The 26125-nt window shown below is 35.7% G+C and overlaps 1 protein-coding gene across 4 annotated transcripts in view; it reads right to left on the bottom strand.

Annotated features, from left to right (window-relative positions):
* Positions 1-11869: 11869 nt before the first annotated feature.
* Positions 11870-26125, bottom strand: part of LOC143213249 (E3 ubiquitin-protein ligase RNF220) — a 257438-nt gene continuing 243182 nt past the window's right edge. For all 4 annotated transcript variants that reach the window (XM_076432919.1, XM_076432916.1, XM_076432918.1 and 1 more), the window contains 5 exons: positions 20235-20506; positions 18330-18597; positions 17213-17673; positions 16045-16119; positions 11870-14701 (listed from right to left, as the gene is read on the bottom strand). In XM_076432919.1, the coding sequence (XP_076289034.1) occupies positions 14630-14701; positions 16045-16119; positions 17213-17673; positions 18330-18597; positions 20235-20506 (1148 nt within the window). In that variant the 3' untranslated portion in view covers positions 11870-14629. The remainder of the gene's footprint in view (positions 14702-16044; positions 16120-17212; positions 17674-18329; positions 18598-20234; positions 20507-26125) is intronic.

Below are 26125 nucleotides of genomic sequence, written 5' to 3'. Positions count from 1 at the left end.
GCGGTTCTATAATATTTTTGTGAGCATGCCCTTACGTTGTCAACGAAAGAAGCAAGTACTTTTTGAGCTAGGGTATCTCGAAACCATAAATTGGAGTAAGCAAATAATGGACATTCAGAGCAGTCTTGTGATATTTTCAGAAGACAAAATTGTTGAAATAATAATAATAATAATAAACGGTGACCAAGGTGCCCGGTAGCGAACATAACAGTTAACCACGCGACGGAATAAGAGCATCGCTTAGAATTTCGATCTCCGGAACGTTCGGGACCGCGGAAGAGTCGTTTCGCTCCGAAACGATCAGCGGATCTTGAGAGTCGAATTCAAGCGTTTTCGGTATTGCGTGGGTCACGAGTGGCTGGCAAGTGGTGAGGTGTGGAAGACAGTGGTACGTGAATTTGCGTGTAAGTAGAGGAGGTCAATTGTCGGCAAGTGGAGGATGGAAAGCATAGGCGGAGCCTTGAGTTCCGCCTCCACCTACGATCCCACCTCTTATTATGCTTTCCCCGACCTTTTCCAAACTCCCTCTCCACGTCCTCCTATTTGTATCGTTTCCTCGCTCTCTCTCTCTCTCTCGCTCTCTCCCTCTCCTCTCCCACGCCCTCCGAGTTCTCTCCACTCTCTCTTTATCTCGCTTGATCAGGCTCGTTTAGTCGCCTCGACCCCCTTCCCACTTTTCCCCATCTTTCCCTATCTCCGACACTCTTCTCTTTCCTCTCTTTTTTTCCCCATTATGTCCTTCTCTGTCTCTCTTGCGCAGCCCTCTTTCCGCGAACAGACGCACACACCTCTGTCTTCCTCGCTGGCAAAAAGAATCGATCCATCCGCACCTGCAAACCACAGAACCCCCCACCCTCGACCCAACTCTTCCACTTGCATCTACTCGAATTACCTCGAACATGCGTTTAAGGGGCTGCAGCCATTTTGCACCAGTTTTTTCTCCGCCGGTGACTTTGTTCACTTTGTTGTCGCGTCGTTTTGCCACTGGCCAACCGAACCTTTTGCTCCGGGGATTTAAATGCTGCCCCCGGAGGCGATCTAGGGTTGACACTGTTCTGCTTGTGTGCGAGAGATTCGGAGACTGGAAGCTGCAGCTTTTATGCATTTGCAAGAGAAATTAGCAAGTGGAATGTCAAGCAGTGAGAATGTTGAAAGGAGTTGTATGTATTAGAATAATTGGAGGAAAGCAATTTTTCTCTTGGCCTTTGATACGATTTAGGGTGACACTATTGAACTTGTATATGAGACACAGAATTTGGAGGCTGGGATTGTCTTATAGTTGCTGGTGATTTGTAATAAGTAGACAGAAGCTTTTATGCATTTGAAAAAAAACATTAGCAAATGGAATTTCAAGCAGTGAACATGTTGAAATCGTATTAGAATAATTGAAGGAAAAGCAATTTTTCTTTTGGTCTTTGATACGATTTAGGGTGACACTATTCAACTTGTATATGAGACACAGAATTTGGAGGCTGGGATTGTCTTATAGTTGCTGGTGATTTGTAATAAGTAGACAGCAGCTTTTATGCATTTGCAAGAAAAAATTAGCAAATGGAATTTCAAGCACTAAACATGTTGAAATCGTATTAGAATAATTGAAGGAAAAGCAATTTTTCTTTTAGCCTTGGAAACGATTTAGGGCGACACTATTGAACTTGTATATGAGACACAGAATTTGGAGGCTGGGATGGTCTTATAGTTGCTGGTGATTTGTAATAAGTAGACAGCAGCTTTTATGCATTTGCAAAAAAAATTAGCAAATGGAATTTCAAGCAGTAAACATGTTGAAATCGTATTAGAATAATTGAAGGAAAAGCAATTTTTCTTTTAGCCTTGGAAACGATTTAGGGTGACACTATTGAACTTGTATATGAGAGAGGATTTGGAGGCTGGGATGGTCTTATAGTTGCTGGTGATTGGTAATAAGTAGATTGCAGCTTTTATGCATTTGCAAGAAAAAATTAGCAAATGGAATTTCAAGCAGTAAACATGTTGAAATCGTATTAGAATAATTGAAGGAAAAGCAATTTTTCTTTTAGCCTTGGAAACGATTTAGGGTGACACTATTGAACTTGTATATGAGACACAGAATTTGGAGGCTGGGATTGTCTTATAGTTGCTGGTGATTTGTAATAAGTAGATTGCAGCTTTTATGCATTTGCAAGAAAAAATTAGCAAATGGAATTTCAAGCAGGGAACATGTTGAAATCGTATTAGAATAATTGAAGGAAAAGCAATTTTTCTTTTAGCCTTGGAAACGATTTAGGGTGACACTATTGAACTTGTATATGAGAGACAGGATTTGGAGGCTGGGATGGTCTTATAGTTGCTGGTGATTTGTAATAAGTAGATTGCAGCTTTTATGCATTTGCAAGAAAAAATTAGCAAGTGGAATTTCAAGCAGTAAACGTGTTGATATTGTATAGAATAATTGAAGGAAAAGCAATTTTTCTTTTAGCCTTGGAAACGATTTAGGGTGACACTATTGAACTTGTATATGAGAGAGGATTTGGAGGCTGGGATGGTCTTATAGTTGCTGGTGATTTGTAATAAGTAGATTGCAGCTTTTATGCATTTGCAAGAAAAAATTAGCAAGTGGAATTTCAAGCACTAAACGTGTTGATATTGTATAGAATAATTGAAGGAAAAGCAATTTTTCTTTTAGCCTTGGAAACGATTTAGGGTGACACTATTGAACTTGTATATGTGAGAGACAGGATTTGGAGGCTGGGATGATCTTATGGTTGCTGGTGATTTGTAATAAGTAGATTGCAGCTTTTTGAGAAGCTAGAAAAAGAAGCAAGAAAAATTAGTAAGTGGAATTTCGAGCAGTGAGAATGTTGAAAGGAGTTGAATGTATTACAATAATTGTATGAAAAGCAATTTTTCTTCTGGCCTTGGATACGATTAAGGGTGACACTATTGAACTGAGAGACAGGATTTAGAGACTGGAATTGTCTTATGGTTGCTGGTTATTTGTAATAAGTAGATTGCAGCTTTTATGCATTTGCAAGAAAAATTAGTAAGTGGAATTTCAAGCAGTGAGAATGTTGAAAGGAGTTGAATGTATTAGAATAATAAAAGCAATTTTTCTTCTGGCCTTAGATACGATTAAGGGTGACACTATTGAACTGAGAGACAGGATTTAGAGACTGGAATTGTCTTATGGTTGCTGGTGATTTGTAATAAGTAGATTGCAGCTTTTATGCATTTGCAAGAAAAAATTAGCAAGTGGAATTTCAAGCAGTAAACGTGTTGATATTCTATAGAATAATTGAAGGAAAAGCAATTTTTCTTTTGGCCTTGGACATGATTTAGGGTGACACTATTGAACTTGTATATGAGAGACAGGATTTGGAGGCTGGGATGATCTTATGGTTGCTGGTGATTTGTAATAAGTAGATTGCAGCTTTTTGAGAAGCTAGAAAAAGAAGCAAGAAAAATTAGTAAGTGGAATTTCGAGCAGTGAGAATGTTGAAAGGAGTAGAATGTATTACAATAATTGTATGAAAAGCAATTTTTCTTCTGGCCTTGGATACGATTAAGGGTGACACTATTGAACTGAGAGACAGGATTTAGAGACTGGAATTGTCTTATGGTTACTGGTTATTTGTAATAAGTTGACAGCAGCTTTTATGCATTTGCAAGAAAAATTAGTAAGTGGAATTTCAAGCAGTGAGAATGTTGAAAGGAGTTGAATGTACTAGAATAATGAAAGCAATTTTTCTTCTGGCCTTTGATACGATTAAGGGTGACACTATTGAACTGAGAGACAGGATTTAGAGACTGGAATTGTCTTATGGTTACTGGTGATTTGTAATAAGTAGATTGCAGCTTTTGTGCATTTGCAAGAAAAATGAGCAAGTGGAATTTCAAGCAGTGAGAATGTTGAAAGGAGTTGAATGTATTAGAATAATAAAAGCAATTTTTCTTCTGGCCTTTGATACGATTAAGGGTGACACTATTGAACTGAGCGACAGGATTTAGAGACTGGAATTGTCTTATGGTTGCTGGTGATTTGTTATAAGTAGATTGCAGCTTTTGTGCATTTGCAAGAAAAATGAGCAAGTGGAATTTCAAGCAGTGAGAATGTTGAAAGGAGTTGAATGTATTAGAATAATAAAAGCAATTTTTCTTCTGGCCTTGGATACGATTAAGGGTGACACTATTGAACTGAGCGACAGGATTTAGAGGCTGGAATTGTCTTATGGTTGCTGGTGATTTGTTATAAGTAGATTGCAGCTTTTATGCATTTGCAAGAAAAATTAGCAAGTGGAATTTCAAGCAGTAAACATGTTGAAATTGTATTAGAACAGTTGAAGAAAAAGCAATTTTTCTTGTAATTGATGCATGAAACTTTTGCATTAAATCTGTGGTTTAATGTATACATAGGTCTCTTTGCATTGCATTCACTGATGCAGTTAAATTCGATTTGTCATTAGAACAAATTTGTTTGAATTCTTTATACAGTTCATATTTTCCTTGTGTCACAATTTTTGCTTAAATTTTAAGTCAAGTATTTATCTAGGAAAATGGACATGAAGCTATAGTCTAAAGGAAATGCATTGATTAGATCCTTTTTTTGTTCTGATAACAGACAGACATGAGCTTGATGAAAATAAAAACTGTTCTGCTCTTTTTAATAACAGAATACATTCATTTAGAACATAGCTTCGAGACGTGAATGAAATTTCCAACTGTGGATAATCATTATGCAAATGATTAGTGTCCACAATTAACTAAAAATACATACAGCTTAATTATCTTTGAAAGATGTGATATTAATGCTAATTTGTTGACAGTTGAAAACATTTGTCTTTACAAACCTGATGTCATAACTGTTTCCGAGAACGTGTCATTGGACAGTAAAATTAATCGCGAATGTACTATGAAAATTGTCTGAATGCTATAATACTATCCAAGAACTCTCAGAGATCAGTATAATTTCAGTAATAACTAGGCAGCGCGGATCTTTATGCAAAATAAAAATTTTGTCCCTGAATTACGACAAACCGGAGTGAAATGAAAATGTATTTTCATTCTCAATATGTTTAATTAGGTTGAAAATAATATAACAGTATTTTTAAATTCTTCTAATATTTTTACATTTATAAATCCATAAAATCCGCCGTCTATTTACCATAGTGCATTCACAGTATTCTACAAAATATGGAACTCACGAAGTGATAAACCATCTATTGTTATTTCAGGAATGAACATTTAATTTCTGCGGTACCGAAACATACTGCGACTCGAAAATTAATTGCATATTTCACTCGTTCTCTCTCTACTTTACTATTTAAATAACCGTGTTTTCAAAGCATGTCTAATTAAGGCCTTTGCGAGCGAATAAATCTCAGCAGTTCGTTAGTAACCTCGCAAGAAGAAGCCATAAAGAAAAGCAAACGATGCATGTCGTCCAGTGTTAATGGAAATTGTTGAGGGATATAGTCACAAATCATACCTCGTTCTTGCACCTGAAAGCGTAGTTTGCATGCTTGCAGTCACTTTTTGCATTAGACAGAAGCTTGCAATACTTAATTACAACGTTCATTCTAACACACCGTAGCTCAATTTCTTAATACACAATGTACTCGATCAAGAAAAGTTAAATATAAAGTATCGTCTAAATATTTTCTTCATTTAAATATTTGAGACTTGCTTAAGCCATTGCACACACGATGTTATTGAATGAATGTTAATATGGAGATAGTTAAAACGGACATAAATCTTCAGGTGAAGTTGAGAGATTAATATAATAAAACAAGAAGTGAACACACGTATCGAAGTATTTAAAAAATGAGTCAAATACGCACTAACTATAATTTGTTTATTGTGTGTGTTTATATTAAATATTACGTACCTTCATATTATTTTCGTCAGCGTAAAACCTTGATATTTTCTTGCTGGTAGGACTTTTAAGTCTAGAGAAACACGACCGCCGTCTGATCCATCAAGAAAAAAAAGAGTCTTTTTTCATTTTCTCCATCGCAACGTTTTTCTATAGAAAATTTCGATTCATTAATTTAATTTATCAGCTGTTCGGAAATTGCAATATATATTCGTGATAATCTTTATATTTGAACGACGGACCCTTTTTGCAGTTTTATATTTGAGCTTCTTAAAACCATTCTCAGCTATATTAGCAATTTTTTAAAAACACATATTTGTGAAGTACTTCTTGCAGATACATCGGTCTTTTTTATCGTTCTAATGTGTCAGCTATTCATTCAAGTGAATCGTCAGAAATTGCCTAATTAATTTACGATTTTCATACTCTGGGTCAGAACAGACTCGGGCACCGTCGTCGAAAGATTAATTACTAGCCTGCGGATCTTTTTGCATTTATGAAGAAATTGGTTGGACGCAAAATATAAAACAGTAAAATATTTTTTAAAATCAACAACGTCGTAATGTTGCTTTTAATGTAGCAAGGTCGTTAAGGGATGAAATCAATTTTTACGTTATTCCTGCTTCCCGCAATCAACGTAAAACATTTTTATTTTGCACAAAGGCCCGCAGTAATTATACTATTTCCAAATTTTTCAAAATAACGAAAAATCCAACGTTCGTTGAACTAGAAAATGAAAAATTGAAAGAACTCTTACAAGAAGAAAAGTAATCTGCAGAAAAAAGGATTTCTACATCGAACATGCTGTATAATCTCCTGAAAACGTAGCTGAACAAAATCACACGAAAGAAATCGATTTTTCAAGATCTCCAACGGTTGCACCCCTTGTAGGATCATCAAGAAAAAGACAATTCACCATGAACAGTTGCTTTACATTCCATGATCATTTATTTCGGTTACAGAACAACGGTCACATCGGGCAGTTGATATCTCTGTATTCTTGTTTCGTTCGTGTATGTACAGGAACGTCCCCGACGTGCGCGAGGGGACGATTATGTCAATCTACGGTTCAGAACATTCAGAACGCTTTGGGAGAAAGGCGCGCAATTACTTGAGAAATCGCCTCCTCGTCAGAGCGTTTAGGCGTCGGGGAATGTTCGTGGAGCGACTACTGTTTCGTCCCTTTCTCCCCCGGCGATCGACAGATCAAGACGCTTATTTAATCCTAAGACGAGAGAGTATTGTTAAACGCAAGATGCATCTGGATAGTACGTTTCACGGACAACAAGTTGCGGTAATCACGTTGACACGCGCGGAAAGCGTTCCGAGCGTTCGACATCGGTCTCGTCGAATTTCTGACGATCGGATCGATGGATCCCCTGGACTCCGGGCGGCGGGGGATATCCGTGCGCGTCTTTCCATCGGTGAACAACGCTGGCGAAGATCAAAATCTGATGGTCCAGGTGAGATCGCTGATGATCGCGGTCGATCTACGCGATACAGCGATTTTAGATGAATACGGCTCTCCTCATCGAACCGACGCGCAGCGTTACGAATCGTCAGCTGGACGAAAATCATTCTAATGAACCTGAAGGTGCACTGAAAAGGACGTAAAAATACTTAATGTTATGTAGCGTATGTAAATTAATTTTGTAAAACCCCTGATGATCCTGGAAGATGTCTAAAGTTCACTGTTTCGATTTCTTCTACAAGGTAACGTTCACAAGGAACATATTAGTCGGATACTTTCCTCAAAGTGTGTGCTATAAGATACGATAAATAATATTTCATTACAGTGGAACTTCGATTATCCGTGCCAATTCGTGGAACATGATTGTTCGGATAATACAACAATTACATAGTTTCAGTGCTGAACTTAATCCTTATTGAAGTGTGCAGTATAAATCTAACTACATAATTCTTTGTGGAAAGTATTCAGACGATAAAGAATTCGAACATCAGAGGCCGGGATAATCGAGGTTCTACTGTATTTTATAATATACATTGTTGTTCTACACGGTAACGTTCACAAAGAGATCCGCGTTGCAAAAATTATTTTTGCAACATTTTTTAATATTTCTGGTCGGATATTTTACCACGTTTTTATTAGCTCGCTTTTTCCCTCAAAGTGTGTACTGTGATACAGGCCTGTCCAACTCGCGAGCCGTTCCCCTACTCCTTCATTCCACTAAGGTGGGAGGTGAGGTTCCCCCACTATTTGACACGGTTGACGGTCGTACGTAGTAGTGGGGGAACGGACTGATTGATGGTGGGGGCCGTGTGGCTCGCGACGAAGAAGAGTTTGGACAGGCCTGCTCTAAGACATTTCTACAGACATTTAACTAGAAAGAGCTTAAAATATAATAGATCAATGAACAAAAACCGGATCAATTTGTATACAAGATTGCTATTCGTATTTTATCAAACTCCAATGTATATTATAATTAGTAGACAGCGGATTTTATGCATTAGCACCGTATTAACACGTATAACGACCGGTGATTATTGCATAATTTTGAAAAATCTATGGTACATGGATGAACACCTTTTAATGGAACGTTCAATAGCAATTTTCATTGTGAACTAACAAGTCACCCTCAATAACGTCACCTAATAGTTTCATATAAGACTGCAATGTAAATGAAAATTACTATGCTTTCTTTTGCTACAGCAGAATTATTGAAAATCCTATTAACCCCTTGCCGTACCTTTTCTTTTACAGCTACAGTGATTAGAACGTCTTTATGCGGAAAAATGTCGTATAAGGGAACAGAAAATGTATATTTTTTTGTATGGCTACATTTATTTGAATGCTTAAATATTGATTACAAACAGAGGTGGGCATTATTTGACGACGCGAATATTTCAAATACTATTTACTATTTTAGATTTTATTTTGCTTGAAGAATTTTAAATAATATATACAATTTCGAAAATAAAATATTTCTATTTGAACAATCTGAACCTCAAAATAAAATGTATTTCTGTTTCAACAATTTGATCCAGAAAATAAAATATTTATATTTTAACAATCTGTAACGCGAAATACAATATTTTACCTTTTGCATTGTTATGATACTCTGAGAAACCGCATAAACATACAGTTACACTCATAAATCTATTGAATTCGGACCACTATTTTCAGCAATAATATTTAAAATTGAAATTGTGAAAATAAAGAAAAAGTACAAATTTTTTTCAAATTTTTTCTTCAAATGAAGTACTATTTTCAAATAAATTACTGCACGAAATAAAATATTTTATTTTCAAAAATTGCTGCACCTAATAAAACATTTTATTTTCAAAGATTACTGCATCAAATAAAATATTTTATTTTCGAAGTTGTACACATACTTAAAAAAGTAAATAGGATTATTTTCTATTTACTATTTAAAATACTATTGTATTTTCCCCAGCTCTGATTACAAACGAATCAAATTTTATTTCATCTGAAATGAAACGCGTAACATTCATATTTGTTGGACTTCGTTAAAAACCTCCATCACACGAGTCTGACTCGTCAAAGTACGGCAAGGGGTTAATAGGCTTACGGTAGGTAAAGTGCTAAGGCAGGAAATAAATTTCTATTTAATTCCTGTTAGTTGCAATTCAGGTCGCATTTTGATTTTGTCCAGCAGATTCGTAACACTGTGAGTCGTCGCAAGTGTCCTCCCACGCACGTTGTCAGCACAAAGAAACATGCAACATCGTCGAAATGATTAGAATCGAGCAACGATTAGGCGAAAATTAGGTACGATTTGGTCCTTCTTCTCGTTATAATGCCGTTCCTCCTCCTTTCGCTTTAGGTAACTCATTCTCGCGATTTTGGCTAGCTAACATGGACAATGGCTCGTTTCGACTGTCAAGTAATTATGTACATCGCGGTAAAGACAACCAACGAAGCGTGTTCTCCATGATACCGTCGAACGAAATCGAGAGACCGGCTACCGAGAGGAAATTGCTACTAACTTATTTATCGTTCGTCACAACTCTGTTCGATTGAATTAAGTATCTCTCGCTACTCGTTCGCGGTCCTTCCTGTACCATATCGTTTCGCGTTCACATTCCGCTCCTAATCGAAATCTCTCCACGATGGAATTTCGCAAAATAAGGTTCACTTTGTGCGATGATTTTTGATTCGCAACGCATACGGAATTCATCACGGAAACTGAAGTTAGGCTCTCTGCCACTGGTTCAACACGATTTACCGGACACAAAAACTGGCAATTTTTCGATTGCTTTGTAAATACAGGGTGGTCCACGCAACTTGCACACCTATATAACTTCCAAAGTATGCGTTGCACGAAAAAGTTTTGTATACAGAAGTTGCATGGTCTGAAGGGGTACATTACGTAGTGTATTTATTTTTTTTACAGCCGGAAGCGTTTCGGAGATTTTTGAAGGTTGACTTTATATTTTTAAATGGAATACTATATTTTTTATACCAGAATATGGAAGAATGTCGAATTCTGAGTAAAACTGTATTGACCTTTATTAGCCCAGAAGTTAATAATTAACGAGTAATTTCACTTTATTTCCTGAAAATTTTTTACTTGTTAATTATTAGGTTTAGGAATAATGAAGGTCAATACTTTTTTACTCGGAATTCGACATTCTTCCATATGTTGGTATCAAAAATATAGTATTCCATTTAAAAAGCAAAGTCGATCTTCAAATCTCCGAAACGCTTCCACATGTAAAAAAAATAAATACACTACTAATGTAGCCCTTCAGACCATGCAACTTCTGTGTACAAAACTTTTTCGTGCTACGCATACTTTGGAAGTTATATAGGTGTGCAAGTTGCGCGGACCATCCTGTATATTTCGTCCGAAATATACATAATTAGACTGCGGATCTTTATGCAAAATAAAAAATGTTCGCATTGATCGCAAGACACAGGAGTCAAATAGGAATTATTTTCTTCTTTTAATTGTCTTATTAAACTGATATTAATATACTGATGTCCTTAGATCTTCTTAATTCGTCGACTGCTTTAAATTGTACGTGTCCATTTTCGTCGCAAATGCATAAAATCCGCAGTTCTAACCAGAATATGTATAATGTTCCAAGAAACAAATGTAGCGAATACATTTTATAAATTCATCTTTAAATTCAACGAATCTCGAAAGATTTGTCTCGACGAAACTAGTAAGAGAACTGCAACAAATTTGAGAATTACGATTACATAATTGTTTAAGGATCTTTCCGTGCGAGATGCGATAGCAGAACGCTACCTTCTAACATTTTCTGCTGTATTACAACCAAAGTTTTTCGAGGATACTTGCTACACAGAATGTCACCGAATATTTGCTGTAATTCCAAAATTGAATTTTTAGCAAACAATTGCTCGTTTTCGAAGAAGACGAAAACCCTTCGAAGGTGTGTGCACTCGAGCACCATTCAGCTCACGTGACTGCTTATCATGAATTATTTTTACCTGTATTTTTAAACATTGATCACGACTGTAATCATTAATTTTTCGTAGTGGATGGATGATACACATTTTCAATATCGTCATTGATGTTTATCACAGATAGAAATAGCGGGCAAGAAGCAGACACTTTACCAACTATACAATAAGAAAGTGCATGTATTCGTCGAAATTGAGAAATTGACTTTTTTCGAAAACGAACCCTGCACATTTAAAAATATCAGAATATTATTGTGTAGCGTCACCTGGTTTTGTGCAGGTTGTTCGAATACAGATAAAAGAATATTGAAACTCCGATCTCGAAGTCATTCACATTGAGTATTAAAATTGTATTTCTAATAAATAGACTAAGAATCTATATACAAAAAACTGTAATATACAATAATTATTTTACCAAAATCTGGAGAAACAAATTTCCTGTATGAACTACAAGATTGTTCATAGCAGACACAAACTTTCGTGTTTCATTCATTTCGAAATTAATTATTAATTTCTCTTAATATGCACGTTTTATTGCAAAACAATAAAGATTTTTTATACACATCCACAGTCTATTAATAAGTATAGTTAAATGACCATTGGTGTCAGAAATTCCATCGAGTCTTTAATACTGCACATTAGCAGCTTAAAAAATGAAGAAAGAATTGCAAATATTTTATTGTATATTGTGTAAAACCGTAAATTTTCTCTCTCCTGTAGTCGAACGAGCCATGCCAGGATAAATTCGGGGACATTCTGTGCATGCACGCTATAAAGTTTATGGATCGAACGTGGTGGGTTTCAGACGCAGACGTTTAACGATTGAAGACGAAGAAAATGTGAAATTCGGCAATGGGACAAATTCAAGGTGGGTGGTTCTTCAAGTGACACTGAAAACTTCAGGTACGCGCGAATACTCCTCGATTCGTGTCCGTTCGATTTCGGAATTGAATACATCGAAGGCAATCGATGCCTTGGAAAATCTTTTTGCACGGTGCAGCGAGGTAACATTGGACAAATGTTTTTCATTCTCATCCAAAAGAATTTGGACATACAATCGTTTGCGTATATTAATTCATCACTGTGGCAAATTATGAAGGATGAACAATTAAATATAGTTTCAACTACAACTGTAAGGGCTGTTTTTCACTACTAGAATGTCAATGATTGCTAAAGTTATAACATAAAGTACATATGTTTCATTTCTTGATTCATTTAAAATTAAATGTCATGTTTAGCTAAGTTTCATAGAAACATGAACTTTTGTAATATTTAAACTTATAATAGCTTATTTGAAAGCACATATATGTATTGTACAGCTCGCAGTAAATTTCATATTACAAAATCTTTAAAAAAGCCTGAGTAGCAGCCTCCTTCTCTGGATCATCAGAAATAGAAAAATCATGAAGATACTACTGTCAATGCATGATTTAATCTACCAGATGAAGCACAGTTTAATCGTCGATTTACTAGATAAAAGGATTAAAAATGTTTCGTTTTGTCTAAAAACATTTTGAATGAAAACAATTTTTCAACAACCACAAACAAATTACTACGAGTTGTACAATACATTGTACGTATACGACATACTCGTTCACAAAAAATGTGTCCACAAATTTTTCCAGAAGAAATCCCAATGATTAACTCTCTTCTTCGTTCATCATAAAAATCGTCAACGTTATTTCGCAGCACCTCGCATTACAAAAGATCGACAAAACGAGAATTAGCTACGGCACACGCGCGGAGTACCATGATTTTAACGCAAGAAATCGTGCGCCGTAATCGCGATGAAATGATAGAAATACTGATTCTGCGAACACTGTACAATAGTTTTAGAATGGGCGTTCGCATCGTGCGAATCGGTCATCTCCGCCGCGATTCTCAAATGTTCAAGTCGTACTTCTGTAGAGAACGCACGACTCTTCTTTCTTCTTCTAGCAAATTTAAAAAACATCTTTTTAAGTTTCGGCATAAAACCGAACACGATTGAGAACCCTTTCAGAACTTCTCAGTAAGCAATCTGCCTGTTGATTTGGACCCATCTGTTTCCGCATTAGGCTGGGTGTTTGGCGACAAAGTTTGGCGCCTAAATTTCATGCCAAATGGAGGCCATTTTTCTATAGTTATAGAAGGCAGGTCGATCGCACTAAGACCGAATCTAACCTAGCCTTCGTAAAATCGTTGTTGTCATTATTTTAAGACTTGTCAATATTTAAATGATTAAAAATGCAAGCAACTTAAAATTACACAATTTAGAAATTTAAATAAAATTCGATTTTCCCTCCTACGGCAAGGTTTACTCTGATTTTGCTCGATATTTACTCTCACAGCAGACTAGGTCCGCTCTTAGTGCGACCGACCTGCCCTCTATGACGAGGCCGAGGCTGGCCAACGGTTTGTCTCCATTTGGCCTCCATTTGGCATGGAATTTTGGCACCAAACTTTGTAGCCAAACACAATAAGTTTTGGTCTGCAGATTCAGAGCCAATAAGGACCAAATTCTGTTCCAAACATGTCTTGATTGCGGACATTTGGTTTCAATCACCTCGAATAGATTTTGCTGACGGGGTAGTTTGATATCGAGACTAATGTATAAAATTGTGGGCTTGGGTTGTATTGTGCCCTCGCGTATGAAACTCGGTGACTTGATGTTTCCACGTGGCGTAGAATAATTGGATTCCACTACCTAGTTCAGTTATAACGATTTATTTTCAGAATCTGTGCGACCTTCCGCATTAACTGATGAAACAAAAAAAGCACGACTTGAATGTTTGAAAATCGCGACGGTGGTGTCCGACCACCAATCACGGCTGATCCGCATAATGTGAACGCCGATTCCACAACAATTGTACAAACACCGTGACCGCGTTTTGTTCTGGCAGACGATTCTCGACTCTAATATATAATTACCCTGTTAAATAATATACATTCATCAGTAATCAGGAGAGGAAGTTACTCCGTTGCTAATAATAACACACGATAATTACGTAACTATTTATCGTAATTACGCAACTATTTATCGTAATTGCGTAAACGGGGCTAGTCGCCGGTTACACGTGCAGAATACGCAGAAACTAGTGAAATTCGAGTCGCGGGAAATTCGAAATTGTTGTTCCTGTTGGCTGAAAGAATAAACGATGGGAATCTACGATCGAGACGTTATTCACGCGCGCCGTTCACGCTTAGGTTACTGTATAACGCTACGTTTACGTAACAGTGCATGTTTATGTCTAAAAGAGTTAATTTAACGTGACGCATAAATATGTACAAATATTTACAAGAAAAGATCCGCGCGTTTAGAACGCGCCGATGTCTTTACGAATAACATCTGGTTTAACGATGTCTTGTTTGGCACAAAACTTCCTTCACATGTAGATACGCCGTAAATCTGAGGGCGATGTTATCATGTTGCATTGCGGACAGAGCTTTTTTGCACCCTGGAAAACACGAAAATTGTCGACCTTTCGCTATCTCTCTCTTTTTACATCTATGCACAAATTTACGATGGCTCTAAAAAGCATTGACGCACTCTGATCGTTGACGTTGATACTTAATTTCGACTCATTTTAAAGCCTGAAGTCTCTATTTTCATAATCCATCATTCCGTTTCTTCTAAATTATTTTTACATGATACTCTAGGTGGGAAACTGAAGACACATTCTGTCGAAAATATGTCTTCATTTTGGATATATACATACAGTAAATCCTCTATAAACGCAAAAAGGCACGGAGTCACAGTCGTCGGCACAGTTCAAAGGCCCGTGCGTCCTCACAATGTATAACACCAATATTTAATCTTTTTTATTACTACTTATTTCTTTATGAAACTTTCACCAATATATTTGTGGCATTTTTCTGATTAAAATAAGACCAAACACGATATAATTTCAACTGTATTTAGTGGTTTACTTGACGATGAAAGTTTCGGGCGCAAGGAAGGACAGCGTATGGAAAGGAAAGAGACGCGGAGAGTCGCAGTCGCTTCGGCCGCGTGCGGTCTCTCTTTACACGCGCTGTCCTTCTCTATGTTCGGCTCGGTCTTCGAAGCTCAAAAGAATAGTGTCCCGTCTACGATAAATGCAAACGAATCTCCCCGAGACTTTCGCGTTTATAGAGGATTTATGTATCATGCAAAAACGCGTTAGAAAAAAATAAACGATAGCATGCAAAAGTGGAAGCTTTAAGCTTTAAAATGACTCCAAGTTTGTTGTTGTACAATATCGCGAATGTAGAATACTTTTTGGAGTCAACGTTTATAATTTATCTCTGATTAATTCGGTACCGTACAACAGAGTTGAATGTATCTTAGTAAATTTTATTGAAACCCATATCTGTTTTAAAAACATGTTAAAATATTCTCTGATTGTTATTCTTCACATGTTGCTTGTGTAACATGATGTATGTAAAAAGTGTTTATTTGATAAAATAAACATGTATCGATTTGCCCTAGGGACAGACAAGCTGATAAATTTTGCAGTTTTTAATTTTTGCAATGTTTTTGTTTGTATCCTGCAAACGTTGTGGATGGAAATTTGGAAAAGTATGATATGCAATGAAAACTGTTGACGATACATGCTGCAACAAATGCAGCAAAAATTCTGAATTCTTTGACCTATTTATATTAAATTATAATGCATAACAGATTACGTCTGCACCTATGTCAAGTAATTCCAATTTCTAATACAACAATTATTATTGAGTAAATAATAAAAAAAATTAATTTACGTCAGTTCGAATTATTTGAAAGTTGGTATATATGTTTGTATACGATAGAACTTACCAGTGTGTGTAACCAACATTGTTCGCAATGCACATGCCAGCAGCAGACAGAAGTAACAGGTTTCTTATATTGTTCCTGCGAACAGAGAAATACGAAAGCATCGTTTTTAATTGCCAAAAACTGTAAACACGAATTATACAGTAATACTGAATGCATTTCCTCAGATGATTGTTTCTAAAATTATTTTCTATAAAGATATCTATCGTGGTGTCTTTTTAGAAAATGAAAGGAACAATTTCTACTAAAAGTTGTGCCAGTTAAAAAAATGTTAAATATTTAAAAACAGGCTTCTGTTTAATCGGATAATTTCTTTAAAGTTTTTGATAAATTTCTTAAAGATGCACATTACTGTGAAGCCAAATATTTTATATTCTTACGATTGGCATTCTTAGATCATTTTAACATTTCTACTGTTTCAAGTTGCACCTACTCAAGTAAAATTATAATTTAAACATTCATTGTTATAATGTAGCATTTAATCGGATAATTTCTTTAAAGTTTTTGACAAATTTCTTATGAAAAGATGCACGTTACCGGAGTCAAAAATTGTATATTTACTTTAATCATTTGAATAAGTTGAAAATAAAAGATTGGAATTCCTAAATCGTTTTAACATTTCTACTGTTTTACGTTGCACCTACTCAAGTAAAATTATAATTTAAAAATTCATTGTTATAATGTAGCATTTAATCGGATAATTTCTTTAAAGTTTTTGACAAATTTCTTATGAAAAGATGCACATTACTGGAGTCAAAAATTGTATATTTACTTTAATCATTTGAATATGTTGAAAATAAAAGATTGGAATTCCTAAATCGTTTTAACCTCTCTACTGTTTTACGTTGCATCTACTCAATTAAAATTATAATTTAAAAATGAATTGTTGTAATGTAAAAATTAAAAACTAAAATAAGAATTTTGCCATTTTTGTCTTTAACACTAGGTGTACGGAGATCTAGAACTAACTATTTCACATTATTTTATAAACACAACAAGAACGTGTATATCCAAATTTTTGGCCATTTTTCCAATAGTATAAACTCCAAGAAATAAATTTGGTAAACAATCTCCCTCAGGGGGAAGCATCTTTACAATCTTAATAATCACAAATTAAGAATATTAGAATCCGTCATTTTGATCGGCACGTTAAATCATTATAAAAATTTACCATGCAGATGAGACATTTGAAAGGTTGTCCCCGCATCTCCGCTTCGAGTTCTCGGATTCTTCCCCTGAGAGCCTCGATGACAGGCGTGTCTCCGTCTCTTCTAGGTGATGACGGTATGCCCTCGCCTTGCTCGCTCTGACCCAGAGCGGTCATGGTTCCTGGTTCGGGCTTGACCTCGACCATCCCTTGACCGCCTTGCTCCGGAGTCTGCGGCGTGTGTATCGAATTAGGCGCGTTCGGCGAGATCACCGCTTCTCGAAGGGCATCTCTCTCTTTTTGCTCCCTCGGCGTCCCATCCATACGCGGCGCGATCACGTCGGCTTCGGAATACTGAGCTGGTCCAAACTCGGCGACATCATCCCCGTCAACCACCAGATCAACGTCGTCGTCATCCTGCTGATTCGGGCCGCCATTCCCGCCGGCCGATGAACGATTGCTTGATGATGTCGCTAGACCTGCAGCTGCAAGTACACAAAACACACGAACATTATTCCAGCCTAACATTCACGTAAAACGTTACATTTCATAAAATCTTTAACAGAAACATTGTTCAATATAACAGACTCCAAATTTGGTAATACTTCACCTTACAGGACCAAACATTTTCGACTCTTTTCTTATACAATCCTGTAGATTCTGACGAGAAGATTCCAGAAATCCAAATTCTAACTTTAGCAATTCACTGGTTCAAAAATTATGCATTTATGATGACAAACATCGAATACTAACTTGGACATTTTCATTTTGCATCAAGATCCACAGTCGATTTATAACAAAATGGAATTTTTGAACAAAGTAGACACTTCACCCTTTCAAATGAGCAAAGATCGAGTATTGAAAAAATTTTTAACACGAAGTTTCCATCACAATTTAGTGACTTTTTAATTTTTTAGACTGCTATATGTAGAAACGTTAATGATAATGTCACAGTATTCTCCGAATTAGAAACACGCAAGTTTTACAAAAATGGAATCCGCGTAAAACGTTGAGAATTGTTGAAAACGGTGATATAATTGATTAATGAAAATTTCATTTGAAAACACAAACGCGAACATCTTATTTTCGAGTCAGGTACGAACTTTCGCAATGATCGAATAAAACGTGTGAGAACGCATACCAGAAAATCCTCCGACAAGCATCGATGTGGCTCTCACTCTTCTTTGCCCAGCCCACTCATATTCCTCGAAAGTTTCGGCATCGCCTTCTACATCGACCTCCTCGTCGTCGAGGTTGTTCTGCCCAGCAGGATTGCCATTGTTGTGTTTGCTCAAACATCTCTCGACGTGTTGATTCAATTCCTCCGACGAACCGGATAACCTCTCGTTGCAAACAGGACACGACGGTTCATCCGCTTTTCTCTTCCGATTCTTCACACGGATTCTGGCCTGGAAACAGCAAAGATTTAAAAAAAAAAACTACATTTCGAACAATCACAATCGCTATTACTATTAATTTCAAATTGTTGGATATAAATTGCAGTTGTAAATTACAAATGTTTACGTTGCTCAAAAATAAATGTATTCATTTATAATATCTGGAATGTGAAACTTTAAATACTGTAATACTGAAAAAAGCAGACGAAATTAAAATCAAATTTTTAATTCAGGTTGTCCAAAAATAAATTTTGATTTTCAGATTTTACACACGCTTACACAAAACAGATATATTCTAAACCAGTGTTTCCCAACGTAGGGCACACGCCCCACAGAAAATGGACTCGTCCAGAGTTTACGTAATAAAGTAATCAAATATACAAATTCAACCAAATGTGCAAGGAAACTATTGTTACCGTTTCCATCTTCACATTTGGATTTAATGCCACAAATGCTGCTAAAAATAAAAGAAATCGACTGGATATAGCACAACGGGGAGACTTGAGACTGAAGCTAACTAAATTGGAACCTAACATAAAATCTCTTTGCAGCAAGCATCAAGCGCAAGGATCTCACTAAATGTAAATAATAAATAATTACTGATAACTATATAAAATAATATAGAAATATCTTTCATTAAAATTATTTCGTACTTGAATGTCAGTTCTCCATTATATTTTTTGAAGATTTACTTACTGCGTTTGCTCAACAATTTTCTACACTGAGAAAAAAATGTAGTTACTGCAATAACACGCGTGTTATTGTAATTTTTTTACTTCGACGAATATCAATGTATTCTTTTCAATAGTATGAAATTTAGAAGCAAATCGTGATGTATTTGAATTGTCTATCATGAAATGATTGAAAATATTATTCGATTCAATACCGTACATTATTATTCGTAATATTTCTCTTTCTCCTTCAATCAGATATGTTGTTAAAAAGATTTGAGAAATGTATTGATTCATACTGGAATTGGTTTGAGGCCATATCTTATTTTTTTTGAAAACATTGATGTCAAGCTATTCGCTTATAATGTATGATTGGCGGAAACGAGTTTTCCTATTGAAATTCAATAGTATTAAATATTAAAATAAGTTCATATGATATTGGCACTATTCAATAGTACGTCTTATTGAATCAACATATATATTTTTTGTTTCGACAGGATTTTTTTCTCAGTGTAGTGATTTCTTTCTAAAACCTATCATTTAAGTTTCTTCAGTGAACAATTCAACTTTTGAATATTAAAAATTATGTATATGTTACATAGGGGGGCATAAAAATTTTAGAAAGGCTTAGGTGGGGCATGGTACAAAAAAGGTTGGGAAACACTGTTCTAAACACTCGATTGCTGAAAAGATGACTAAACTAAAATGGTAGAAATGTTTTACTCAAGTATAGAACAAACATAATACAATAAACGTAACTGTAAATGTCAAATAAATGAAGTATTGGTAACACTAAGAAATGTTGCAAAATTATTAATGATGCAGCTCTTTCCTTAAATTGCACGAGAGCATTTAACAGAGGAACAGAGTTCGTTACTTCATGGCCACTCCGTTTCATAATATCCAGTGGTACATAGTTGCAAAACTAGTACTAATTAGCAGCTCGGTAGACAGTATTACATATGTGTATTTATTTACCTGCCTATTTGCTTTAATCCTCTTGTAAGTTTCCCATCGTCCGTGAGGTGTTCCGTCTACGGCCGATGGGGTATGGTGCATCGGCCCATGGGGATGATCCTGCGGGTGTCCAGGGGGTAAATTTGATCTTGGGGCTCGCGCTCGAGACGATGCCGAAGAGATTTTGTAAAGTCGATCAAGTTCCTGAGCGAAGTGTTGCTCTAATTCCTGTGGCCTCACGGTGACTCCGCAGGCTGGACAACACGACGGATCCGATGGAAACTTCTTTTTACCTGTAAATCAGAAAGATTTCCCATTTATTAATGTTGTGATGACCTTAACAATATATTTCAAGATTGTCGAAATCGAAGAGAAACTAGCACAAATCTAAGTAAGTTATATATACAAAGTTTCATTGAAATTGGCTAACGGTTAAAAAAGCTATGGGCATTGTAAGATGTAAAAAATTTGACTTTACGGTTTGCGGTTCATTTAAATCGCAGATTCTTATGATTTTTGCTATTTTCAATCAATTATATTTCGTAACATCCTTGATCGAATTCGATGAAACTTTGTACAAGTATATAACTCATTTAGACCTACCAAAGGCGCCTTCTAAATTTTAATTACAGGTACAGATAAAAAATTAAAAAGTCGTGACCTTTACTGTTTCCTTTGCAATTGCGACCAATAACAATTGTTAAAAAAAAGTTATTTACACGTTAGCTAGTAAACTAATCCTTCTAACGTCTGAAAAGAAACTCAAGCTGTTGGGTCCAATTTTGAAAAAGTAATTCGTTTTTTTAATGTGTACGAATACTTTGTACACCGACTGTATATGTATTTGTTCATTTCCGAAAATATGTTATAAAATAAATGAGATTCATAAGAATTTTCCTAGAATTAAATTTCTCGAGAAATGAGAAATAACCGATTATACAATTTCTCGAGAAATTCTCGAGAAAGAATTCTCGTCAAGGAACACTAGTGATGGCCTTGACAACATATTTCAAGGTCATTGAAACCTGAGGGGAGGCCCTAATCGACAAGTTCACCGTTGTCTTTTGCAATAGATGCAAACAATTTTCATTTTGTATAATGATCCGTTTATTTATTACAATTTTGCATATTTTATAGTCCAAGAATAGCAGGACAGTCGATCCAGTGTCGATCCAGTTTCGATCTAGCTCCTAAAGAATCGTCCCCAATTTCTTTCGCGTCCGTGACAAGCTCGCAAATCGATTAAAAGATTTCCGTAGCGTTTATGAGCATCGTAAGTCACCTCGAGGGAAGGAATTTCGAGGATGCCAACCAGTTTAACATATATCCTGAAGTATTTCTTTCCCGTTCGCTTTCTCAGCTCGCCAGTCATCGCTTCCCTCCACCTTTTCTCTCAGCTAGTTTCCTCTTCTTCTTGTCGGAAGCACAGCGTTCTCGGCTACGCTCTTCTCCTCTTTTTTCCCCTTTCAATTAAACGCGCTCGCAAATTTATGTCCGCGCCACACCGTACCCCACACTCGATATTCCGTTTTCCTTTCTTTATTGAAACAGACACCTTCTGCTCCCTTTATAGGTATTACGAACGGCTTCGATTGGAAATAATCGCGATGCAAAATACCGGTAAACACGTTCTCTCGCGCTCCTTCGTTTCATAATTTGCCGACGGTTCCCGTTCGATTATGGCGCCGACCCCAGCTCGGATTCGAGAATATTTGACGGGAAATGTGCCTGTCCCGCATTCGACGCTGCCGAATACGATCATTTGTAATTGAGAACATAATAAACGACCTTTTTATTATGAATTCGGTTTTTACTGCACACTGTCGTTCATCCATATTAACCCTTTGCATTCGGAGTTAGTTCAACTGGAAAATTAAACATATTTCTTCCGATCTAGAATATTTCCATTCCCTATGATTTTTTTTTGAAATTTTATGGATATGAAATTGGTATAATACCTCGTACAATACCTAAATGTTTAGTAATTGATTAGATACCGATATATTTAATAATGCAATCAATATTTTGAATAATGGTACTGCAATTTTTAGTGGTGCCTCCGAGGAGACAACCGAATGCAAAGTGTTAACAATTACCTGATGCATACATGTGGCTTCCCCTATCACGATTATTGATATTACTAAAATTTCTCCACTTTTGAACGGTCTCTATCGAAGCACAGATTGTAATAAAAATGGTATCGCATTTGAACAAATGCAGTCATATCGTTATTATTAGACTGCAGATTTTATGCATCCATTACAACAATGGGAGAGTGTAATTGCTGACAGAACAAAGACTAAAAAATTTGGAGAATATCAATATTATTGTCACGACTTGATGAAACTACTAAAAAGTGAAATAAATTCCTATTTCGTTTCTATGTCTTGAAATTAATGCAAACTTTGTTCTGACAGAACAAAGACTAAAAAATTTGGAGAATATCAATATTATTGTCACGACTTGATGAAACTACTAAAAAGTGAAATAAATTCCTATTTCGTTCCTATGTCTTGAAATTAATGCAAACTTTGTTCTGACAGAACAAAGACTAAAAAATTTGGAGAATATCAATATTATTGTCACGACTTGATGAAACTACTAAAAAGTGAAATAAATTCCTATTTCGTTCCTATGTCTTGAAATTAATGCAAACTTATTTTATTTTGCATAAAAATCTGCAGTGTTTAGTTATTGTAATTTTAAATTTATAAATGTCTTATAGATGTTTTTCATAGAGCCACATGATCGATTGAGGATTATATGTATACATATTTGCAGGTTATAAAATTTAATGAATAGATTTATTAACGAAGAAATAATGTTTTCCTAAACTTTCGCAGCCTGGTTTTCAAACGAACACTTCGTTTATTTAATATGGGTTTACATGTATAGCAGAGTCAAGATTTAAATATTCAACTTTCCCCGGCGTGCTCAAGAGAATCTTATTTCGCTGGCGCTGGTTCGTGTTATTTCTTTTAATTAAAGACACACAGGCTCTCTGTCTGTTATACCGGTTCTAAAATGCAAATCATAGCGCGATTATGATGTCGGGTAAAACGAGATACTGCGATGAAAAAGGGAGTAGTATCGTCGTTTAATCCAAGTAACTGGAAAAGAGTGGCGAAAGTTGATGTTTGCGGTGAAGCTGTGTACGAGGTTAGAAATTGGAGAATGCCGAAATATGAATATAACAATTGAATATCTCGAAACAAACATAAATAATATTAGGTTGGCAACTAAATTCGCGACCTTTTGTTTCGCAATTCTTTTATTGTATCATTATAACCGCAATTAATTCCTTTTGAACTGTATATCATTGAACAGCTCTGAATTTTGCGATTAATTTGATATAAAATACTCGTGCTTAAAAAATATATATAAATGAGTTACTTTGAGAAAATGTGGAGATATTTCGTGGTAGTTGACAACCTAATAAGTAAAAATAAATCTCTGTAAATACAATACTTACAGTTACTCAAAATATTCGGACGCTCTAGACAAGACGATAACTTTTTTTAATATTGTACTATACGATTTGAACTTTTTCGGGAAGCTGGAGCAATTAGTTTACTACAGGATGTGAAAAGACATTTTTTAAAAAATTGCAATTGAACGGAATTGTTAAAAAAGATACTAAAAGTTGCATTCTAAAATATTTTTATGTGGGCCTATATTGAAAATTCACGTCGCATTAAGAATATTTTGAAGAAGTGCGATTCCAACTATTGGTAAAAGCGACAAAGATTCAATTACAGTTCGTCAGCTCTGTTTTCGAAAGTTTATGGCACCAATTTAGATTCCTCTCGCATAGGCCGCCATCTGAATGCCTGTTTGATTTAATAGAGAACATCACCGCAAGCCCGAAGGGTGAGGGAACCGCACCGGTATAGTTGCGTTTGAAAGGGGTGAACACGGATTCCTTCTGGAACGGACATAAAAAGCGAAATAAAACGATTGTGGTAACATCGTTGCGATGATGAAATACATTTTCTACTGATAACATCGGAATCGTGACACATCAATGCTTAATCACCGCGTTGCACCCCTTTCCTCTAATTCAAATATCGATAAACACTATGATAACTGTACTATGATAATTTCGTTAGAATAAATGGTACAATGATAAATTTGGACTCATTTTAAAGCTAGAAGACCCTATCTTCACATCATTCATCTTCTTGTCCTCAAGAAAAACCGAGGACAAGTTTTTAGTAGAAAGTGTTCAAAATTAAATCGTCTGTAAAAGAAAAAGGTATCATTTTTTTTATGAATCCATCACAGATTTGAAGATCCGATCTTCTCTTTTACAACCACTGGCTGTAACTTAATCCACGATTTTTTTCACGGTTTTATAAAACTGAGAAAAAATGAACGTACACCTAGCATTCGAAGCTCAATAAGTCGACTAGAAAAAATCGCAGATCCAGTTTTAAGCACTCGTTGTAAAGGGCAAGCTTCAATCTTTAAGCTCGCAATGGTTTCAGTCACGAGAAAAATTTTTCAATGTTTTCGCAGAGGTTTCGATTTGCAACACTTTGGATAAAAAAAGTGTCTTCAGTTTCTGTATTATTACCACAGTTTAAATGTCAACAATTTTTCGAGAATGGGAAAAAACGTTGAAACACTTTTTGGATCTGGAGTATTAAGTTTGGTAAATATTTCGCCACCTTTTCGAAATTGCGAGATGATGCACGGGGACAAAAATCCACGGTTCAGTAATAAATCTGTTAATGGAAGGATTGAATAGGTTGTTGCAGTCGAATGAATTCCGTTTGCACATCGAAAACGGATTTGAAGCGACGCGCATTCACGACGTATTCAAAGAAGGAGAATTCCCGTATCATTGAAATATTATAAGCTACAGGTAATTAGTTGAGAGCTCCTGTAGTATTTACGACCATTTAATCCGGATAGAACAATTAGTACATATCGATGGTGCCAGGTTGGTGGTTACAGATGTAGCATGGGGAACTACCTATCACGTATAATCCGGTTTTAATTAAATAACGGAGTTTCTCTTTCCCAACAGTTGCTCCATGGCTCCCTTCTCCCCTCTCCGTTACTTCCACAATGGAATCTCAGATTCCTGATGGATATTGATACAATAATGTACTCCTGCTTTTCCTCTTTTATCACAGACGAAATACAAGATCTGACATTAACTCCAATCACTTTTTCCTATGTTCCAAACTAATTCTGCGAGGTTCACGAGGTACTCACATGAATATCGTTATACCATTAGGGCGACATTCACTAATCATCGTGCACAGCAAAAACTTTCTCTGGAGCAATTATTTACTACTGATAAAATTAAGATACTTATTCACAGATTTATTCAATAATACGATAAGTCACCTCGAAAGCGGCGAAAATAATTTAGCAGAATGGAAAATATGTTATCGAATAAATCTCTATGAATAAATATCTTAGTCCTCTGCAGTATTTTAACTTAAAATTGATTAGATAAGTAATCGAATAGATACCAACATATTTAATAATGAAAACAATATTGTGAGTAATGGTACAGCAATTGTTACTGGTAACTAAGGGTTAATTTTATCTTAGTTGACAATGTAAATAATTAAAACACAAAACAAAATACAGTAATCACATTAGAAAAATTTAAGAAAATTCTGTTATTTTGAACTTGTTCAAATTGAAGAAATCAATTTTTACTTAACTCCAGTTTCTTATACTGGGTTGGAACAAAAGTTCGTAGTGTTTTTAAAGATAAAATTAACCCATTGAATTTTAATTTAAAAACACAACGAACTTTTGTTCCAACCCAGTATAAGAAACTGGAGTTAAGTAAAAATTGATTTCTTCTCTGTACAATTCGAACAAGTTCAAGATAACGGAATGTTCTTAAATTTTTCTAATGTCGTTACTGTCGATTTTTGTGGTTTGCG

The sequence above is a fragment of the Lasioglossum baleicum genome, chromosome 11 (genome assembly GCF_051020765.1).
Source record: "Lasioglossum baleicum chromosome 11, iyLasBale1, whole genome shotgun sequence".
Taxonomy (NCBI): domain Eukaryota; kingdom Metazoa; phylum Arthropoda; class Insecta; order Hymenoptera; family Halictidae; genus Lasioglossum; species Lasioglossum baleicum.
The sequence above is the reverse complement of the archived record's forward strand: the minus strand, read 5'-3'. Positions and strand labels throughout refer to the sequence as shown.